General features: G+C 40.5%; 2 protein-coding genes across 7 annotated transcripts; one reads left to right on the top strand and one right to left on the bottom strand.

Moving 5' to 3' along the window:
* The first annotated feature begins 1379 nt into the window (after window positions 1-1379).
* On the top strand, window positions 1380-14137 carry LOC122130788 (6-phosphofructo-2-kinase/fructose-2,6-bisphosphatase 4-like). Of its 6 annotated transcripts, none has more exons than XM_042705553.1 (14): window positions 1380-1575; window positions 5443-5559; window positions 5684-5780; window positions 6010-6076; window positions 6166-6240; window positions 6329-6385; window positions 6475-6596; window positions 7112-7319; window positions 7606-7752; window positions 7846-7950; window positions 8916-9045; window positions 9271-9333; window positions 9476-9540; window positions 12679-14137. In XM_042705553.1, the coding sequence occupies exons 1-14, from the start codon at window positions 1524-1526 to the stop codon at window positions 12736-12738; spliced, it is 1365 nt and encodes a 454-aa protein (XP_042561487.1). In that variant the 5' UTR covers window positions 1380-1523; the 3' UTR covers window positions 12739-14137. The 6 variants fall into 6 exon arrangements, with proteins under 6 accessions (XP_042561487.1, XP_042561488.1, XP_042561486.1 ...); XM_042705554.1 differs by lacking the exon at window positions 12679-14137 and adding an exon at window positions 10959-11955 and having other exon boundaries at window positions 1380-1566; XM_042705552.1 differs by lacking the exon at window positions 12679-14137 and adding an exon at window positions 10959-11954 and having other exon boundaries at window positions 1382-1575.
* A 2269-nt stretch (window positions 14138-16406) lies between these two features.
* On the bottom strand, window positions 16407-18710 carry arpc4l (actin related protein 2/3 complex, subunit 4, like). Its single transcript, XM_042705549.1, has 6 exons — window positions 18601-18710; window positions 17844-17962; window positions 17518-17629; window positions 17334-17429; window positions 17069-17239; window positions 16407-16944 (listed from the first exon to the last, which is right to left on the bottom strand). Exons 1-6 carry the CDS (start codon window positions 18601-18603, stop codon window positions 16939-16941), a joined length of 507 nt encoding a protein of 168 aa, XP_042561483.1. The 5' UTR covers window positions 18604-18710; the 3' UTR covers window positions 16407-16938.
* Window positions 18711-19502: the final 792 nt, after the last annotated feature.

Here is a 19502-nt window from a genome sequence, read left to right as displayed (position 1 = left end):
ATCACCTTTCCCCCAGTTCCTTCACGGTTGTTTTTGAAGAGGACATGCATAAGCAGCCTAAATTAAATACCATTGCTCATCCACCTAATATATCTTTGATCAGACAAGCAATTTCACTACATTGTTGTTGCGCTATATCCAAACTTTTCTCTCAGTGACATACAGTATTTATATGGTTACCACCAATGCTTTTTGAATCAGATAATTGTCTGTGTTTTGAGAGGATCTGGTTATGCCACAAGCTGTTGCAAGTGGCTTTATTTTTTCTGTCGGTCACTTCCTTCTTACTCATGTAAGAGTCACACTGTCTTATTTCCTCATATCAGGGCAGTGTATGGCAATATGGGATGTTAATTTCCACTGCATCCCTTTCTTATCTGAAATGATCAGCTCCTCTGTTTATCAGCCTTGACCTCCAGAAGTAAATAGTGGCATCTGACAATTCCTGTCTTACCTCGCTCACAATATCACTGGTCTGATCTTTACGTGGAAGCTCTCGTGAAATGGAGCAGGTCAGAGTGTTTTTTTTGAGAACCAGTCGTGGGTATGTTGTAAAGGAAAGCAAGACTACACTTACAGAGATGAGCAGAGTCGGAGTGTCGGGGCTGGAGCATGATTTAGAGGGGGGGGTGGGGGGGGGGGGGTGTTAGCTGTACGACTGCCAGCTCTGACGTGATGGTATGCCTCCAAAAGCAGGACTGTGTGGGGTGGAGGGAGGCAGGGGCTCCCGTCAGTGTGGCCTTTTGGAGGAATTTGGTGGGGGTCAGAGATGAGGGGGGTCAGCGTGTTCTCATGACAACATAAGTGAAGTCCTTCAGAGCTCAACTGTTCCCTGAACATCTGTGTTGCCTTTAAACGCTCCTGTTACAAGGGTTTCCAAGTAATGACAGTGCATACACCCAGTGAGATGCTTAGTAGATCTTCGGCATTTTTTCATGTACTGCAAATTGTTCTTTTTTTAAGTCTTGAAAAACAGACTCACTCATGTCCTCCCTCTTTGTGTGTCAATAAAAAGTCTAACAAACTGGTGTTGATAAAATGGTTATTGTGATACTGAATTGTTTTTGGCCATTTCTCATGACATGTATGGTCCATGTGTCACTAGACATTTCGGATGGCTATGCATGGTATATAATACACATCAAAGCTGTCCCAAAAAGGCTGGCTAATATGATGACACCCCAAACCTAACTACTTGAAACATGAAATCTTTCTGAAGATCTTGCTTACATCAACCCTATAATCCTGTAGTCCCAGTATTAACGCTGTTTGTTTTCATTGTGTGAAAAGTTCATCACAAAGAGATTAAGTTATTTCCCTTTCAAAATCAAATATACTCTGTCACGTAGACAACTTGCAATGACGAAGGGGGTGTGCGCATTTCACTCCCCATTGACACATTCTTGCTTCCGAGACCTGAGACACACCGCAACAGCATGCTTGCCATACGTTAATCAGCCTTATTCATCTGACACAAACCAGACTCCACTAACCACTAGGCTACACACCATCGCGGAACACGGATGATGAGGGGAGCAGCTCGTTCCAAAAGCACGCAGAATCCAAGTAAGACAGGTGAGTGAATTTTCACGTCAATGTTCAATTTCAAATGCTATTTAAACCCTTGGCAGTCAACAGTGGAAACGGTTCTGGCAACGGCCGTATGTCCGATGAGTTCATACAGAGAAGTAAACAAGACTTGTCACGTAGGCGGTGGTGTGTGTGTGTGTGTAGGGCTGCTACTGTCCTATCATTCTTTTCTCGCATGCAGAATTGCTTCCATAAAATAATGACGCTTTAGCATAATAGAAAGGTTTGTCTCTATGCTTAATTGAAAGGAGTTTTTGTTTCGCATATTACTCAACTCAATTATTGGCCTTACACACGTAGGCTAGGCTATATAGCCCATTTTATTATGTTGGCGATGAGCTTTTGTTGTGAGCTACGAAATGAATGAAAAGCAGTCCATAGTTTTGCGACAATGGTCCGATTCTTTCACCATGTTTGCGGAAGATAGCGATTGCACGGCACTCCATGGTGTAGTCTTCAACGAATCACATTCATTTTAGTCGATTTACGTTGTTATAAGTTACCCCAGTCAGCTTTTATGCTACTGCGGATGCAACACGTCTCACGACTGTGCAACGGCTTAAATATTGTCGCCCATGGATAATTATATTATGAGGTAAATAAGATTAAGGTATGTTGCATGTAGAAGAGTTAAATGATGTGTGATGCATTACATAAATCTCGCTTGAGGTCCTTGCTCAAGTGTAATAGAAAACCCACAGCTGTCTGTTGTTTCCGTTGGCAGCGTGGACATATTTGACATAAATCACGTTTGTAAACAGTCTCAATGCTATGGTGAACCTGAGCTTGACAATAAACCGATGACAACTCATGTCCAGACTCCCCACAAAGAGTATTCTCATTGTGAGATTATGTTCACAGAGAGTCTGACACTGTTGTTGTGTTATGGCCCAGCCCGTTTCCTGTTCTTGAGCTGGCCGGATGACGGTAGGAGTCTGCAGGTAATACTAAGATAGACTTGGGTTTATGTTGGCTTATGTTTAAAAGCACTGCTCTGTCAGAGTGGTCATGTCCATACAAGTAGGCTACTACATATTGTAAAAATCATATTTTGTAAAATGCCACATTAGATTTTAAATGCCCATATTAAATCAGGACTTCTTTCTGGGATATAATGGTTTTGGCAGACAGGGACATTCCCAGACCAGAGTGCAATCAAGTCTCCTGTATTCTATTGTGCCGGCATTGCTGTTCATCCCCTAACACCTCACGTGACATTGGATATTTAACTAGTTTCAGTACCACCCAGAGATCAGAGATCAGTTTTGTGAACTTAATCACTGAAAAACAGTATCCCTACTCCCCTCAACATCACATATAAATCCACAAGTAAATCTCAGTGTACAACATGCATACTCTTTCTCAATGATACCTAAATATTATGAAAATCAACCCAACAAAGACATGGTCTTCTGTTGAGGTCAGATACACTGACTGTAAAGTGTAAAGTAATGTAACCTACAAGAATGAAAGTCATTCAAAAGAACACCTTGAGTTTTTTAGTGTGTATCTCTTTAGGTCTCTAATTCCCTATTGTAGCGATTCAGACTTATTCAGTGTGTCTTTCTAAAACTTGTGCTGGTGTTTGTGGTGCATGTTAATCGTGCAATTCCATCTCAGCTTAAGTTTGAGTTTAAGATCATATATCTTTTAAAAATTAAATTAATATTTAAGTTAAATAACTTTCACAAACAATGGACACAATCTTAGTCACTAGGCCCTTAGTCTACATTTAACCTACAGAATCAGTCCTCCTGCTGATGACAGCACTGAAAGGCAGTCAAACAGTTTACACTTGGTTTGTCACCATGGCCATGTGTTCTTCTATGTTTTTTCCTCAAATGAATGAAATGAAGTCATAGCAGTAAGTTTCTTTCCCACAATTCAGTTGTTGTAGCATACCGGTATGCTCTTTTGCCTAATGTTGCCATCTACTGGACACAATGAGTATTGTAAGTGTTTTACGGTAAATGCAATGAATCTATTTCAACAATGATTGGCTAATCAGTGTTTTAATGAAGTGGTCGCCACGTTGTTGCGTTGGAATGCTTTGGCTATGTTTGTGCCACCTCCGTTTCTAGTTATGTGGAGGCAGGTTGACCAATTAGGCCTACATTTTCATTTTTTATTAAAAATATATCGGTCGCCAATTCGATACATTAAGATAATGAAACATAGAATTACCCAACCCGTTCAAACAGTTACAATAAAGTTGATCGGTAGTGTAACATGCATACTTCAACAGTCCCGTGTTTTCGCGACATTGCGGTAGATGCATTCTTCTCAGCTTCCTCCTCAGCCCATATGACATGCCACCCTCGCGGTTGTGAGCATTGATGCTGCAGACTGTGGCGATACATTCAAATATAGAATAATACCGGCTTCGTACAAGATGAATTCGGGGGAAGGTTGCTCAGAGGAAATACCTCTACCGTCGTCTCCTCGAGAGCTCACTCAAAACCCACTGAAGAAAATTTGGATACCTTGCAAAAACGGCCTTCCAGAGAAACACATTTTTCAAAGAAAGGGTACGTAGCTTCTGTACGCCATGGCAACTCACCGGCTTCTTTTTGCATAGCCTACTGACAGTGCTCAACCCAGTATTTTATTTCATCTGACTCAAATTAGTTAAAATCATTTTTCGGGTGCTTATTTAAGAGTCCCTTGTTTGTAACTAGTACCTCAGTGAAATGAATGAACCGATTTGTTTCGTCTCAAGTGAAAGGAAATGCCATTGTCTCTTGGTAAAGATCGAAGAAACTAGCATGACATGAAATTTAAACTTTTCAGTAAATCGCCACCCAATGCTGCTTTAATACAGTTCAGCGTCAAGAGAAAGAAAAGACTGACCTGTTCGATGTTCTAGACGATTAGATTGTCATTAGCTACTGATCGAAACGAAATATTTGGTCTTTTTAGTTGCACAACGATTTACATGTTTTGCCACTATGTCGCTCAGAAGATTACCATGGCGTGATTGTGCTGTTGCCTTCAGCAGCGTAACAATGATTATAGACCTACTTTATGTGAATTCGCCTCGTTTCGGACCTTCGCCCACCAGGACCGTGGAGAATTGACTGGTAAATTGGCCTGACCACGCTTTGTTATTGTGCAGCCCCATCTGGCAGTTGTTATCCATCAGAAGTTGTTGATGAACCCGAATAGGGTTGTAGTGGTCATGCGGATGAATTGGATGTTAAAACCTCTAGTACTGGTACTGGCTGAGTTTATTGGCTTGGTCGCATTCCTTTTAGCTTGTAAACAGAGCGCATTGTGCGTTTAGAAGTGCTATGATTATAGTTGCCTTAACTGCCAAGACGTCTAAGGAAGTATTTTGTATGGCCAGTAACCTTTTTAACACACAGTCATACGTTGAAAAATGCTGAGACAATCAGGGACTTAACCTGTGGTGTGAGGTCAAGTCTGATATAGAGTAGTGGACTGCTCACCACATCTTGGAGGTGGAAAGATTTCCATGAATATCGATCCCTGCTCCCATTCACACATGACCCCATGAAGGTAATGTCCATGAACATTTCAGAGTTAGACTGCATGTGTGAAATGAATACTTGGTCATTGGGCAAATGGTAGTAGTGAGTAGAGACTAAAATAAATCTTTGCACTTAACTGTATATGTTACCAAAGGGTTTTGTTGAAAATCATGTAGCGTGTGATGGATTATCAATTAATAATATGTATATTGAAGTGTCTCACCAACATCAGGGATATGCTATTTTAACCAAAAGCTGGTATTTTTAGAATATTGGCAGAAAAAAAGTGTGTGGGGAATGGATTTACTTTACAACTGCTATGCTTGTGTACGAGTTACAAATCTTCCTCTCTCTTGTCTAGTATGTATGACCAACTGTCCCACCCTCATTGTCACCGTGGGCCTCCCTGCCAGAGGGAAGACCTACATCTCCAAGAAACTGACACGCTACCTCAACTGGATTGGTGTTCCCACCAAAGGTATCTACTCAGCTTCGCTTCCCTTTGTCAAGACCCAGTGGAATGAAAGAGGTTGTCTCTAATTAAGCACTATTGTAATGTCTTACAGAGGGTGAATGAAAGCTGTACATTTTTCACTCCTCAGAGTTCAATGTTGGCCAGTACAGACGTGAGTGTGTGAAGATCTACAAGTCCTTCGAGTTCTTCAGTCCGGACAATGAAGAGGGTCTGAAGATCAGAAAGTAAGAGCACTGGGGAGATTTGAGATTTGTGTTGTTACAGTTCAGTTTTATTGTAGTATGAAGTAAGTTGAGCAATAAAATTAATGGTTGTTTGGATATGGTTTGAATCTGTAGTGCATCCCATTTTGACCCATATTCAGTAGTTACTGGGCAGTACTCTCATTTAAAACAACGCCCAATGCCACAGACATCAGTGAAATGAATGGCTATTTCTGTTTGTGAACTGCAGGCAGTGTGCGTCAGCCGCTTTAAACGATGTACGGCAGTACCTGACGGATGAGGGAGGCCAAGTTGCTGTAAGTAGCTTTATTCATGCTTTATTCATGCTTTATTATTCCCTTCCATTTATTTGCACAGTAATCACAATCTTTTTTCCTAAACGCAGGTGTTTGATGCGACAAACACAACGAGAGAGAGGAGAGATACCATAACAAGGTTTGCAGAGCAGAATGGCTTCAAGGTATGGCCATGTTTTCTTCTAGAACTAAGTGTGATATCACCTCCCTGACCTCCCTGTTCTTACCTAACCATTGTCCTCCTTCTGGTAGGTCTTTTTTGTCGAGTCTGTTTGTGAAGACCCAGCGGTCATTAACGAGAATATTGTGGTAAGACGGGTTCACTAGTGACGGCATGTTTCTCATTCCTGCTGGAGACAGGAGCCCATTCCTCTGACTGTTGTGTTTTTCATCCACAGCAAGTGAAGCTGGGAAGTCCAGACTACACCCACTGCAACACAGACGAAGCAGTGGAGGACTTCATGAAGAGGATTAAATGTTATGAGAACTCTTATCAAACTTTGGATGAGGTTTTGGATAGGTAAGAGTTCAGTCTACCGCCACGTCTACAATTACATAATGCACTGCTATGGACTTTAGAGTTACTTTCCACTGCTGATTCAAGATATATTACTGCTATAAATGTAATAGTCACTCTAAATATTAACTTGGAACTCAGCATACCCCGCCTGCCCATTTGCAACATCATAGAAGATATGATTTTGTTTTTGATCACTGGCTTTATCACATTTTACTGCATTGAGGTACTATGGTAGTGATATCTGAGATCAATGTCAAAGTTTGACAAATGTTCACATTTTTAACCTCTTTGTTAGAATGCTAGTGAGGGCAATAGTTACTGAGCAAGTATATTAATGGGTGAACCTAGAATGAACTAGTGAGAACAATTCTGGCCATTGTAGGTTTCTTTTTATTTAAAAAAAGAATTGCTTTATTACTGTATAGGAGACAAATAGTTTTGGATAGATGAGTGCGCATGTTGTATGTTGCTTTCGGGGATGACCTTTGACCTCTAAAATCTTTTCAACCATGCAGGGATCTCTCTTATATTAAGATCATTGATGTTGGTCGCCGTTACCTGGTCAACCGAGTCCAGGACCACATCCAGAGCCGTATCGTGTACTACCTCATGAACATCCATATCACACCGCGCTCCATCTACCTGTGTCGGCACGGGGAGAGTGACATGAATGTCAAGGGTCGCATTGGGGGAGACTCAGGACTGTCGCTCAGGGGCAAAGATGTAAGGATGCTGTCCATTCCATGTGGAGAAGGTTTATTATAAAATGAAAGCTATGGATAGTTGATACTTACATAGGAGTTGATATTCAGTCTTGTGTCACATGTGCCTGACAGTGCACCTATACTGAATGTAACGTACTGTATGTAATATGTGTAAATACGTGTGCTTTTAGAGAATCAAACCACTGACATGTTATTGCCACTAGCGTACGATAAACTGTAAATGTATATTTCTATTTAAATACATTAAATGTATATTTACCTCTGTGTGTTCTCTCCTTTCCCAGTTTGCCAGGCGGTTGGGCCAGTTCATCCAGAAACAAGACATCAGCGACCTGAAAGTGTGGACCAGTCAGATGAAGAGGACCATTCAGACCGCAGAAGGTCTGAATGTCCCGTACGAGCAGTGGAAGGCTCTGAATGAGATTGATGCAGTGAGTTAGAATTATTATTCTGTGTGTGCGAGAGAGTGAGAAAGAGGCAGAGAGTGTGAGCGAGTCACCAGAACTTTAAATCTGTCATTTCAGGGCGTCTGTGAGGAGATGATGTATGAGGAGATTCAGGATCACCACCCCTTGGAGTTTGCCTTGCGGGACCAAGATAAATACAGATACCGCTATCCCAAAGGAGAGGTCAGCCTTTTACAGTCTCTTTAATCAGCCTTGTCCAGCATCTTTCTCATTGTATGTAACATCTGTATCTACATGTGTTTGTCAAAGCTATTCATCAACTAAAGCCGAAAAACATTTTCGATCAATAATAATTTCAGAGTGCCAAGCATTGAGACCTAAAATGAACTTGTAGAGTAAGAAGGCAGAGGCAGTGTTTGTCTAGTGACGAATCAACCAGTGTCTGCTGTATGCCTCTCAGTGTCTGCTGTATGCCTCTCAGTGTCTGCTGTATGCCTCTCAGTGTCTGCTGTATTTCTCTCAGTGTCTGCTGTATGCCTCTCAGTGTCTGTTGTATGCCTCTCAGTGTCTGTTGTATGCCTCTCAGTGTCTGCTGTATGCCTGTGTACATGATGCTCTCTCCTGCTGCCAGGAGTCTACTGGTTGATACCCGCCTACTAGTGATTTAATGTACCCATCTGAAAATGTAATCTGGCAGCTTGATTGAAACATGGCTACATTTACTCTCTGTTAGACCAAACTCGGTCTCTAAGGCTGCAGAAAGGTCATTCTTTTGTCAAGCTGTAATGCCCTGCTGATGTCTCCATGCCTGTGGCAACAGTCTCTCTCACGCCATTACCTTCGCCCCATTACCATTTATCCCACTTACTTTCCTAATCTTAAAAAGGTGGCTGAGAGCCAGTGTGCTCTCTGCACAAGCATTAGTCACCCTGAATGTGTTTTCCACTCTTTAAGTTCTCATTAACCTTTTTATCGGTAGTAGAGAAGGACCGTTCTGTTCTATGGGAGGTGTAGCATCTTTGGATAGCGTCTTGTGCATCAGGTATTTCTACTGTGTGAGTACTGGGAAATTGTAACTGTGCTCTCTCTCTCTCTTTGTCTGTCTATCCGTTTTCTCTTGCTTTCTTTATTTCTCTTCCTCCTTGTCATTCCCCCTTTCTCCCACTCACTCTCACCTGGTGTTGTAGTCCTATGAGGACCTGGTGCAGCGGCTGGAGCCGGTCATTATGGAGCTGGAGAGGCAGGAGAATGTGCTGGTTATCTGCCACCAGGCCGTCATGCGCTGCCTTCTGGCCTACTTCCTGGACAAGTCTGCAGGTCTGTGACCTATTGAGTCTGTCCTATTTTTCAGTTTAGCATTTAAAACCTGCCTATGGATTCAGAGGAAAAACCTATGATAATGACTGGCCTAAGAGTTTTATATTTAGATGCACGTATATGATGTTCTCATGTAAACGTTGATGTTAATATGAAAGGTGATTTGAGGCTGAAGTGTGGACGTCTGTGAATGAAGCTAAAGTTTGTATGTCTGTGGTCCAACAGAGGAGCTGCCTTATTTGAAGTGTCCCTTGCACACAGTGCTGAAGCTCACACCTGTGGCCTATGGTAAGACTTCCGCTCCGCTCGGTGTTCCTCACTCTCAAACAGCTACACAGTCAGACAGAAGAAATGGCACTACTGTATGGGTGTTATTGATCATAAGTCATTTGCTGGTGCAAACTCTCCTGTTCTCTCCTCTCCTCCTCAGGCTGTAAAGTGGAGTCCATCTTCTTAAATGTGGATGCTGTGAACACCCACAGGGACAGGCCAGAGGTAATGTGCTCACTCACTAGCTCTCTGTCTGTGTCTCCTGACCTTTTCACTTACTCTCTCTGTCATCCTCACTCTGTCACTCTTTCACTTACTTACAGTACGTTTCCACACAGTATATCAGCACGCGAATCTCGCCAGGCGAAATTTCGCCTCGGGGGCGTGGTCTGATAAATCAAGTTTAGCTGTCAAGTAGCAAGTTCAGTTGCAGTGCAGTGCCCGGCTGCTGGCGGCTAGGAAGCTAAAGAGCTAAATAGCTAGCTTCAGATTACATACACAGTGGGTTATTTGCCCCAAATATGTTCATGTGCAAAGTAAACAACAATCAATTGTTTATGTTGACAACAAATTCATGTTCTACAGAAACACCATATAATTCATATCAGCATACTAACGTTATATGTAACTTATTAGTAGCTAGCTAGCTACTATGTGTTCTAATGGATCTTTGGTTAAAGTGTTAGCAGCAAGCTAACAATAATGGTCAACAGCTTGTTTGCCCTGACAGCATTCGTGTAGCATATAAACAACAGACCAAGTCGATGTAGACATGTAAAAAGTCGTGTAGACACCTTTATTCACATAAAATATTTCCCAGTAACAGACTCCTGAGACTCCACTATCTTGTTTTGATTTTTTTTTTATTACTCCCGCCCCTGTGAACAGGCGAAATTTTGCCTCCCATTCAATCCCAATGAGAGGGACACGAATTTCGCCTGCCATTGTGCCCAGTGGAAACTTATTCATTCATTCGCTCAATTGCATACACACAAACTCACTCTGCTAGAATTACCACCTTTCACTCGCGTAATAGCAACGCACTGAACTCTCTCTCTCTCTCCTCGTTTTTGTTTTTTGTCACTGATGATAATTTTGCCAAATCCACTGCTGCAGTCAGTGTAACCGCTGTTAGGATCTCGGGGCAGCTGTGTGACTACAGTAGTTGTGGGTGTTGCAGTGGCTCACCCAGCAGTATAACCCAGAGCCCAGAGCTTTTCAAACCACAAGTGCTTTCCAGTTCCTCCCCCTCCGACTCCTGTTTCTGCTGAGTGCAGCCCTGATTGCCGTCCCACCCAGAGCTCACAGGAGGCGCACAGTGAATACTAAAGAGGGCCCTCTTCAGCGTTTCAGCGCCTCTCAGATTTATCATTTGTGCTGAGGGCCAGAGTTTCTTGCTGCCCACACAATGTGTGTTTTTACAGTCCTTTATGAGTGTTATTAAGTATGCCTTTTAAGGGAAGTACTTGTGTGCTCCTTGAATTGACCCCCGCAGCCAATGTGTCTGTCAGTTCAGATTAAATAAAAAAATCACTGACATTTAATATGAATACTACTCACCAGGGGAATTGTTCTTTATATTAAGTGGTCAGCCACACAGACATGTTTTTTGACCCTGTTACCCTTTTGTTTTATTTGAACAGAATGTAGAGGTCTCTCGGATGGCAGAGGAGGCTTTGTACACAGTTCCAGCCCATCAGTGACCCAATGCCTCCCCTCCTCCCAATCCCCTTCTCCCAGTCCCCCATGCCCACCCCTCCACACTCACAGGGACAGTCCTGCAAATCTCCAGGCTGTTCTGAAATCAGACACAAGCTATGATCATCCTGAGATCAGAACTCAGGGACCTAATGTAGATTTGTTTGTTGTTGCTCTTATTTTGTTTGTTCCTGAGAACAGTGCTGAATGACTGGAATCCAGTTTTTAACCCTTCTGATTTGGGCTCTCATGATTTTGTGTGTGTGTGTGTGTGTGTGTGTGTGTGTGTGTGTTGTTTCAATTCATGCTGCTTTTTGGGGACATGCTTAGCATGTGAAGAACAATAATCTGTCACTACAAATTGAATTTGAGACCTTTTTAGATTCATGATCTGTTCTTCAAAGGTTAGGACATACTAGATTCAGCTAATGATTTGCACATTGTGAAGTTTATTATGTCTCTGTGTGAGTATAATTGATCTAATTGAGTTGGGAGAGAACATGCCATTTTAGTCCAATGAGGAGACGAACAAATGTTTGTGCTACTACAGTTTCTGCTATTCGTATCTTGAAGCAAATGTTTATGGGGTAATATTTGTCAGTTGATACAGGTAAACTGCAGAGCTGGATTTGCATGTTTATTTCAAAGCTGATTTAAGCTAACTGTGTAGATCTTTAGTATTCCAAGAAGTAATTTTTTTTAAACTATTAATAAATTACAATCATGTCCTAATTAAGAACACACTGGAAACCAAGGGGGTTTTGAAATGCCTTAACATTCCAATCAATGTTATGACCCACCAGGGAAAAAAGTTGTTAAGGGGTCTTAAAAAGCTTTATTTATAATTTGAAATTTTTAAAGCATTTTAAATGTTTTACTGGCAAAGCTAATAAAAAAACTCTTGAAAGAACATATTGACGAGCACTGCATTGTTTATCATATCAACCTTCTCCACACTGAATGTCTTGCTCACGTACTTGTTCGTGCTATTATCTGTCAGCCCATTTTTACCCTGTCATTTGACACTGAATACACATTTTGTAAACGACCCTCACTTACCCCCATATTCCTCCTTGACCCCAAAGAGGAAGACTAGTGAGAAAACAATATGCATAAATAAACAGCACAACACATTTAGAACTCTTTCAGAGGGTATGAACCACAAGACCTCCGGGTAGATCTTTCTTTTTCAATTTTGTGTTAGGTCAGCGCAATGTGGCTGCCTCCTTTGCCCAAGACCCCACAGCATTCTTGTAAGGGCTTGTCTTCCCAGTCATGTTGAAGGCAACAATTACTATGTGACATCCATGAGTCTAAAATTAATATTTTGTTGCTGTGCTTCTGTCTTTACTTCCTCCATTTTAATTGTGGACTTCTATTTTGTCAACTCAAAAAAGGAAGTGTCTGTAATCCGGGTACTGGCTGTACTCTTACAGGGTCCATTTCCCAGTCTTTGAAGGATTCGTCTCCATAGGCATAGTATCCAGAAGTGTTTTAAATTGGTTGGAAGTAACATTTTGATGCCTTTGTCTATAGGAGTATTAAGCTTCAACAAATATTAGACTGTTATAAATTGATCTGTTCTTTTGTCCTTTGAAACAATGAGAACAGACATTATGGCCATGTACTCAAAAGAGGTTTTGTGTTCTTGTTTTCTGTCCTCAGAATGTGAATGTACATCGCACCACAGAAGATGCCTTGCAGACTGTCCCTCCTCATCTATGACTTGGTGATGTTTGTCTCAACATGGTGGCAAAAAACTGGTTCCTTTTCTTCCAAATCATAACTCGAACCCAGTGATGTGTCTTGATTGGTTAACTGTAGATTCTCCTAAGACATAATCTTTCCTGAGGACTTTATCAAAGACCAGTGCTGATGGTATGATTTACAGTGTATTTTGTGGCATTGTGAAACTCTGCAGTGTCCTGTTCATGTGAGGAAGTGTTTTCTTTGTGTTTTTTTTTTAAACACGTCTACATTCATCTGCACAATCGGCGAGAAATCCTTAGAACTGACCACACATCACCATATGATTATGGTTACAGTTACACAAGACTACTGCAGACTGTAAGGGAAGAATGCTCTATGTTGCTCTGCCTTATATACTGCCCCAGCACTCTATACAACACTACTCAATCTTACCGTTTATCTATTCTCTCTGTTTTTTGAGGGAAAGGGATAAATGATAAATGTTAAATATATTTTAACGGATTTAGTTTGTTGCTTGCATACATATCCTTGTATATGTTGTGTTGGACAAACTCGACCAGTTCTTCAATCCAGTAATATGTCGGTGATTATTTGTAAATTATGCCTTTTTCTCTTTGAAAAAACTAACAAACCTATTTTTAGATATTTATGTGTCAGAATCATCAGATGGTTTGACATAAGTCAACTACTAAGCCATTATATGAAAACAGATTTATAGAAACATGTTATAATATATATATATATACTGTATATATATAATAATTGAACTCCATTTCAGAGTTCATTTAAAGGGAGCGTGAAACTTTAATGTATTTAACGTATGTGAAATGCAAGTGTGCTGTGTCTGTTGTCATCCTTGTCCTACTTCCCCCTTTTTTGATATGGTGACATAACATAAATCAGCAATTATGTGTGTGCGATAATGAGAGCAAACAAATTAAAGTCTGTATCATTGATATATATTAAACCTCAATGCACTGAAACATTGCTTTTGTAAAGTGTTTTGATGTGGTGAGGAAGAACCTATAAATGTCCTACGTCATCTGTATACTTCCCATAATTTTCCAGTGTTATAAATTATATTAATGAAACCCTCGGTTGTAATTTGCTTTTGGAAACCATAATGAATTTGGTGTTTCTGAACTTGTTCAACAAGTCGCTGACATCTCGTCGGTGTTTGTTTATCAACATTCAAACTGAACAATTTGGAGCATAAAATGTTTTTATTTGGAGGTTTTCTGAACACTGAGTTTTGCTTTCTGTTTTGTTTTGTGGTTTAACCAAAATGAAAATGTGTGTATTGTTCAGTGTTAACACCAAATGCAATATACATTTATTATGGCAGTATACATTTGTATGTATTGAAACTGAAATATTCAGAAATGTGAAATAAATCTTCACAATTTCAGGTTTATAAGATGCTGCTGAGTGATTTACTGTAGTCATGGACGGATTAAGAAACCACGGGCCCCTGGGCCTGGACATGTTAAAGGCCCCCCCCATTCGCGAAAAAAAAATATTGTGCGCTCGCAAAACACGCACGCACACACAAACACCATTAGGCGTATACATATATTTTACCAACTATGTGTTGGATTTAACGGTCGAATGAGATACTTTGGCTATTGTATTGGGAAAGTAAACAGGTCAAAGTTTACTCCGTAACATCCACCTTCGGTGCACTGCCCTGCTATTGTTTCTGACATTACGTGTGACAGGGCAACAGCCGAGTGATTATTTTCCAAATTGAAACTGATTAAGACCTACCTGAGCAGCATGGGGCAGGAGAGGCTGAATGGGCTGGCTATCCTGTCTATTGAAAGAGCAAATCATGCATTACCACTTTTATGTTTGAAAGGCGTCGTTCGGCAAGTGTACCGTACTGTGCTCAGTCAGCTTGTAGGTCTTGACGTTCAGATTCTGCGCCAAAACGAGCTATATCGTATCGTCTCGTCACATGATCAAATAGAGACTTGACATTGGCGAACAAGATACAAAGTACCCAGCAATCATCATTGCATATCTGTATATGACAAAAATAACTAATTAAATAAGAGATTATTAATTTCATTTAATCGGCTTTTTAATAGTTTCTATAGTGTATGCACGATAAGCATATAATTGTGTTATAGATTGCTACTGACGATTTCCCCCTAATAATTATGAAAACCATGACAGAGACAAGTTTGCCATTTTGAGGGAATATATAGCATAAGGGAAATTCGTTAGTTCAAAAGTAAATGATCCTTGATCACTGTGGCAGTAAACTAGCGACAGTTTGACCTTCGACAAAATTTAGAAAGCAGGGTTTGCTTTGCCTACGAACCCTCCACGCTGGCTGCATTGTCTATAGTTACGCCCCTGGTGCACATGCACATTTTCTAACACAGCACAGAAACACTCAATTAAAGCCATTAGCAAATGAACAAAATACACCTTTTTCAACCACAAATAAGAGATACATAACAGCGACTTCATGCAGAGGCTCTGGCTTAGGGGCCCCCTGAGCTCATGGGCCCCTGGGCCTGGGCCCGGTAGCCCGTTCGTTAATCCATCCCTGACTGTAGTCAAAACATTTTGATTGTCATCAGATGCATAAAAGACCAAATTTTGGACAAGTAGTACATTTGTGTGGGACAATATGGGATATGATACCAATGCTGAGAGGTAACCAAAAACTTTGATATAATAAAACATTTGTGTTCTGCCTTTCGTTCTCGTAAACACCCATATTTTGTCATGTAGTCGATTCCACAATACACTAGTCAGGCCAAAAAAGATACAGATTTCAGCTTTTGTAATAAAAAGATATGATGAGCACGGTGCTGTTTTCCATCAAAAAGGTACACTAAGTTTGCAACGTAACATGTATTTGATAGACAGAGAACATTGGCCATTCCAGGCCCATCAAAGGCAACTGTTACGCAAAGCAGCAGGCATCATGCAGCTCAATCCCGCCTTATCACATAGGCAGTGCGTATAATGGATCCAACTCCAGTCCCTAACAAATGCCAGATGAGAATACAAATAAAAAAAATAAATAAAAAAAATACGTAAGCTATTTATAGATTTCATCAGGGTCCGAAAAGTCTTTGAAAACGACGCAAAGAATTTAGCTGCCATGGTTGCAACGCTTGGATAACACAGCAGGACGTTCAACACGCCACCGTTTCAATTTAAATAAACGTTTAGTCGGGAATGAGCGTGCCCCTGGTTGCTGCTTTTGACATAGCGCTATTACATAGGTTAGAAACTATGCAGCAACGACATAAGCGGCTCGTGTGCCATGACCAATGAAAATGCGGGACATTACCTCAACATATGGGGTCATGTTGACAAAGGGTCGAAATGCTGTGCAGTACAACGCAAAGCGGTAAGCCTGGTCACCCTAAACACACGCTAACTCCTGTGATAACTCACTTCCTGTATAGCAATCATGTCCTGCTAAAAATATACATAGGTTACATAAATAAAATAGGTCAGAAAGCCTCCAGGCTAATCACTAACAGATCCAGTCAATCTTACCATCTAAGATGCAAAGCTTATTTATGCTAATATGTATGTTAAAATATATATACACTAATGTCTGATTTCCCTGAAGATCCTCTGTACATAGTAAAACCATGTAAGGGATAATGTTAACTGTATCCTGCAGGCATTTTAACAGAAAACAGAGGCATACAAAGAGGAATGATGGGTTTAATTGATGCCATTTTAGCTCAATATTACACTTTACCGGTGAGTTTTCATAAGATCTCCATTACATTTGTGTTAAAATATAAACAATTATTTTACTATCTGTTTGTGTCTTTTATGAGGATCTTGAAACAAAAAAATGTGAAAACAAAAACACTGACATATAAAAAAAGTAAGCCATAATACAATTTCACTGTTTATTCAAGTGAATCCCTGTGCCCATTAACATTAACTGTGTTGACTAAGGACCTGCCTTGGGGTTTAAGTTTTGTTCTGTGAGACAGACACGATTGATTGTTTATTATGTACAGCCATTACTGTCTATAAGCACAGGGATCACACAATACAGAAGGCAGAAGAGGCACTGTGCTAGGCCTTGTTTGGTCTTTTGTAACTCCCTTGCGGATTGGTTCCTCTTTCTCTTCCTGGTAAGCCATGAAAAAATGTACACTGCCTCTCTCTGAAGAAACCGTTGAGATGACCATGTCGTGATATAGCATGAGGCGAGACATGGGTCCTTTAGAACTGGAAGAAAACAATGCAACACAATATATTTATGCAAACCTTAACAAACAAGCAGCATTACCAATAAAATCTAATTTATTAAAATGTAATGTTTACGATGGAAATAGAACGTTGTTAATCATACATTTTTGAGGAACTCCTCAGCAACAATACGGGCCCGGGCGTTGACTGACAGCTTCATCTCGCTGATCTCTTTGTCGATCTCCTCCATGAAATGAATGACAAAGTCCACCAACTTGTGTTTGTACATCTGTTCTGTATGGAAGTTGGTGATGAGGAAGCTGATGTCATAGCCCTGTTGTGAATATAAAGGGGTTTGAATAAGGCATCTGAATAGACAGCTACATAACAAACACATCTGGTACTTCAGGACCCCTCCTCTGACCCACCTCCACAGGTTTCCTCCTCAGGATAAAGAAGTTCTCTGCCCTCATCATCATGAACCGCATAAATTTATGACACAGGATCTTCTCAATCTCATCTGCCTGTGGAAATGAAGAAGCATCTGATGAGGCCTAGCCTGTATACGCTTTATAAATATAATCTTTACTCTAATGCAGGATGGCCATTTACCTGCTTCACAGCAATGCTGACTCGCACAGAGTTAATGGAACCTTCGATTAGGACCTTCTCCTTCTCATTGCGACTGATCACCACTGGCTGCAGTAGCAACTCTTTGCTACTCCTACAAAAGAAAAACATTTCTACATGGTATGCCTTTTTCTCATGTTCATAGGTATTTGTTTATTATGTTTAAGCAAAGTGAAGTCAGTTGGGTTCATATTAAATTCAAATGTAAAGCCAAAGGAAGAAACGTATGTACCAAAAATGTGGTTTATGACCTGAAAGTCTAAAGCATGTTACAACCTTCCACGTCTCATATTTTGCAGACACCTTACCTGACCTCAACCTCTGGCTTGTTATGGCGTTCGACCACTTGAGAGGAGAAGTTCTCCAGACATAGCGCTGCCTGGAGAGTTGCTCGCACAGCGTTCAGATACGGGCGCAAAGTGGCTGTCTGAAAGACAAGACATAACATGTTCGCGGATGAGAATCACATCTAGCTCTTAGGAGCAATTACCATATATGGTCAATACACCAGATGCCGCACAATTGTTCAAATTTCATAATCGTACATCCACCTGACAACTACTTGTAATGACACAGTGTCAATGGTCTCTGTTGGGGTCTTCGGACATGTGGCAATGTTATGAAGACTCTTCTAGTGGCAATATTTCTCAATGTTTATCTATCTGGCTAACATTACTTAGCTAACTAGCTAGCATTTTACATTTGCTATCAAAATAGGGCAGAACAGTTGGGCTAAAATCACTCATTCCTCTCCGCGATATACCATGCACCAACTTAAAAACAACCGTTGAAGTCAACCATACCAATTCGAAAATAGTATGTGTGGGGTGGGGATGCCTCCTGGAACTAGACTTACATCCCAAATGCAAGCTAGCTTGCTAGCCACCTTTAGCTAGCAAAGCTGACAAGACAACTTAACGTTGCATTTACATCTGTATGTAATGCAAAACGGTCAAACTTCATTCTATCGCTAAATCCCTTTGGACAAATCATTATATTATATCATAAAAGTGTCGTGTACCGGACAGAGTACGGAAAATGTTCGAGAAAACGATAAAGTCTTACCATTTTCAGCGTTCTTTGAAGAAGACGGAAGTACTGACGCCACGCCCGCACCACCGAGGACACGCCTGTATGAGCAACATCAACCAATCATTCTATAACAAGAGGTTGCTGTCTAACCTACTGTCAAAATTGTGAAGTATGCCACTTTCTGCTACGGATGTGTGTTCTGTGTATCCATGGTGAAAGTGCATACCCTGCAGTGAATTTGATGTTACGATATTGCATTAAATCATGCTACCTCTTCTATAATCAATAATAATAATAATAATACAACTTTATTTATATAGCACCTTTCATGCAAAAGAATGCAGCTCAAAGTGCTTTACAGCAAATACATAATATGCACAGAGAAATTACATGCACATAAAAATAGACATCAAAGAAACATAACTCAGATATAGTGCAAAAAATATATAATTATAATTATAGAGATATATTTAATCTAACCCCTTAATATCACCAGTAGAGATTTAAATTAAATTAAATTAAAAGTAGTAAATAGGGTCAACATAATCCCATAATACAAATGTATATTAACATGTTGTATGAAACATATACCACAATCGCTTGTCGTTGTTAATAGGTATATTGGAAAGAGTTTGCAAGAACCTAGAAACCTTTTGCTAGAAAAATGCTCCCTTTACTTTAAATTCAATAAACCAACCCGTCAAAGCACAAGTCACACAGGATATTTTTAAAGAACTGAGATTCAGATCGAATGCACCCCTGTCCATACATTTAAGTTTGGTGAGAAATTTAAGAAAATCTGTAATGAAGGCACAAATCCTTTACCAAGGTATTGCGTGTTTGTGTAACATTTATAAACTGAACGCATAAATTGTAAAAACAGCGGCATCTCATTCACTACCAGGTTGTAGCCTCGGCCAAACCATTACCTAAAG

The sequence above is a fragment of the Clupea harengus genome, unplaced genomic scaffold, assembly GCF_900700415.2.
Source record: "Clupea harengus unplaced genomic scaffold, Ch_v2.0.2, whole genome shotgun sequence".
Classification (NCBI taxonomy): Eukaryota; Metazoa; Chordata; class Actinopteri; order Clupeiformes; family Clupeidae; genus Clupea; species Clupea harengus.
The sequence above is the reverse complement of the archived record's forward strand: the minus strand, read 5'-3'. Positions and strand labels throughout refer to the sequence as shown.

Coding starts and splice junctions, on each gene's coding strand:
- arpc4l (XM_042705549.1), bottom strand. Junction 17,630..17,843: donor AAGCCAGAGGTTGAGGTCAG/GTAAGGTGTCTG, acceptor TTTCTTTTGTAG/GAGTAGCAAAGAGTTGCTAC. Junction 17,430..17,517: donor TCAGCATTGCTGTGAAGCAG/GTAAATGGCCAT, acceptor TCATTTCCACAG/GCAGATGAGATTGAGAAGAT.
- LOC122130788 (XM_042705551.1), top strand. CDS start 3,983: ATGAATTCGGGGGAAGGTTGCTCAGAGGAAATACCTCTACCGTCGTCT. Junction 7,753..7,845: donor CTCTGAATGAGATTGATGCA/GTGAGTTAGAAT, acceptor CTGTCATTTCAG/GGCGTCTGTGAGGAGATGAT. Junction 7,951..8,915: donor ACCGCTATCCCAAAGGAGAG/GTCAGCCTTTTA, acceptor CTGGTGTTGTAG/TCCTATGAGGACCTGGTGCA.